This window comes from Montipora foliosa, chromosome 11, assembly GCF_036669935.1.
Source record: "Montipora foliosa isolate CH-2021 chromosome 11, ASM3666993v2, whole genome shotgun sequence".
Lineage (NCBI taxonomy): Eukaryota > Metazoa > Cnidaria > Anthozoa > Scleractinia > Acroporidae > Montipora > Montipora foliosa.
The window spans coordinates 18784910-18787409 of NC_090879.1; the positions used below are offsets into that span (position 1 = coordinate 18784910).

General features: G+C 41.0%; 1 protein-coding gene across 1 annotated transcript in view; it reads left to right on the plus strand.

The window, feature by feature from the left end:
- Positions 1–2500, plus strand: part of LOC137975361 (uncharacterized) — an 18419-nt gene that overhangs the window by 9766 nt on the left and 6153 nt on the right. Inside the window, exons 8-9 of the mRNA XM_068822459.1 lie at positions 2175–2280; positions 2384–2500. The exon at positions 2384–2500 is cut by the window's right edge and continues 20 nt beyond it. Of these exons, the coding sequence (XP_068678560.1) occupies positions 2175–2280; positions 2384–2500 (223 nt within the window). The remainder of the gene's footprint in view (positions 1–2174; positions 2281–2383) is intronic.

Here is a 2500-nt window from a genome sequence, read left to right on the forward strand (position 1 = left end):
CGACATCCACTTGTCTGTTTTCCGAGACACGAGTGATGAGTTGAGGTTGGGGAAAAGAAATCCGCGTGCACTGTAATTATTTGCATGTCTGGACATATCCTTATCATTCAGACAGCCACAATTCAAAGCGAAACAAAGTGATGAGTAGAGAGTTAAAAGCGTTGTGTATTTCTATCACTGTATCTCGTAGTCAATTCTAGTTCACAGAGTGCTTGCAATTTTTGGTTTGGGCAAAGGTTGAACAATTATCTCAATCAGCGAAGGGCTTTGACTTGGGTGACCGTGAAGTTAACGTACAACTAAAAGAGTACCGTTGAGGAATGAGGTCTGCAAACAATTTGATAGATTATTGACGACCCCAGGAGCTCATCAAGTGGAGCCATTATCTCCCACACTTGGCCCAGGATAATTTCGTCCCCAGAGTCCGCTTTTCTTTTGGTCAGCACCAAGAACACGGACTCTGGCCACTTCCAAGGCAAGAAGTCTGCAATTCACGGACTTCCGGCTCGTCTACGCACGCTCAGAAATTGGAAGCAACAGTGGTTGTCAACGGTTACAAAAATGGACCTTCACTACGACTGCGCATAAATTGGAAGTGGCCAGAGTCCGTGTTCTTGGTGCTGACCAAAAGAAAATCGGACTCTGGGGACGAGACTGCGCCAAGTATCAACCCTTTCCCAAGTAGATCTATTTATAGAACGCCTCCCTTGGGAGATTCAGCTCGTCCACTGTTGTAAAAGCCAATCAAAACAGAACTATCTCAGCGTCAAGGAAAATACGATACTTTTCGCGGGAAAAAAGTGGTCCTAAAAATAAATTTACTCCGGAAAGGGTTGGCTCATATCTTAATCTTCATTTCCCATCTGTTAGGCTGTACTGTTGTTACATTATATTGTGTTGTTTGAACAATGAGAGCTAGCCTACATCTGTTAATCTTTGACTGAATCATTTGATTTTACTCCATTTTTCATGTATCAGCTCTGTTTTTGCAAGGACAGCTGGACTATTCGCATTTTGACTCGACCGTTTAGTACCATTTCATGTCCCGTTTTTCGTCATTCGTCGGTATTACTTTTTCGCTTTGGCTAGATCGTTTACGTTTATCCTATACTATTCCAGGAAAGATGGCTTAACTGTTTGAACTTTAAGCTGTATCATTTGTAGTCTCTGTACTACATTGCAACCAATGGCTCATCCTCGGTGTAAAAACCTGTGAAACTCACAGATGACGTAACACAAAGGAAAACAAAAGAGCAAAAAGACATCAAACAATAACTTAACCCTACCACGAGCTAACAAAACAAAGAAAACGTTTCACAGGTTCTTACACCGAGGTAAACCCCAACCAATTTCATTCCGCCTGATCTATTTCAAATTCTTATATATTTGGTATTAGTATAATTACATAGGTGATTATGAAATTCTCTACGCTGATTGGTTGAACTTGAGGTGATTATTCCACGATAATCACCAAAGCAGTTTTTTTTTTCAAAATGGCCGTAAGCCGTTTTGTCGAGGTGACTTACAAAGAAAGTAAGTGTTTTAAAGAAAATGCAGATTTTTCAAATAATCACCGATGTAATTATACTAAAACAATCATTCACTTCCCCTTCGGCGAATAATTGTTAAACATGATAAGGGGCGGCTCCTATTAATGGCGTAGCTCCCACGAGTCTCTCATCGCTTATGGTTCAGAGCTCTTAGCATCCAAACCAGTAATCGGACTGCGGAATGCCTGATACTCAGGTTATCACCGGAGCACTCGAATTTTTTTTGAGTATCACTGAGTCAACTTCGAATTAACTGGCTGCGCATCGTGAGTCCACAACATTTTGATCACTGTGTTGACAAGTATCGTTGTCGATAAGAGTAGACAACGCTGAACCACTTTCGATTTGTTTTTTACCACAATATTCAACGCCAAAGAAAGTGTTTATTTCAGAGCGTGACCAAAATCATGACACAAAGAAAGAGCAAGCGTTGTCTATAACTTTACCAAAATGAGCTTTCTGGTTGGCCATTACATTGCATGACAAATTGACGCGAGCATGACTCGAGCAGCGTTGTCTAGACTCTCATCGACAACGGCAAATTAGCCAATCAGATTGCGAGAGTACAAGCAATTGTCGTAAAAAATAAATCTCCTCAAGATCAAACTGTAATTTCATTTTCAGATCTGTCCGCGTGGTGAAAGAATCACAAGTGTGACTGTAATGTTAGGCTGTTTTGGATACCAAGGTTATCTCATCTTCACTGACCTGGCTTTGAGACCTATTTACGGTAACTACTCTAGCAGAAAGAGACGTTCTCTGTACACTTTCTCAGTCTTCTCAGTTCTCGTTGCTGTATTTGTAAGATACTGATTTGTCTCCTTGTGATGCAGATTCAAAACATATTGAGAACTGGGGAATAATTAAGACAGAAGATTTATTAGTACAATGCCAGGCACCAAGCAGACGGCCACGCCCAAGGTCTGGAGACATCCTCACTGAAATCCTGT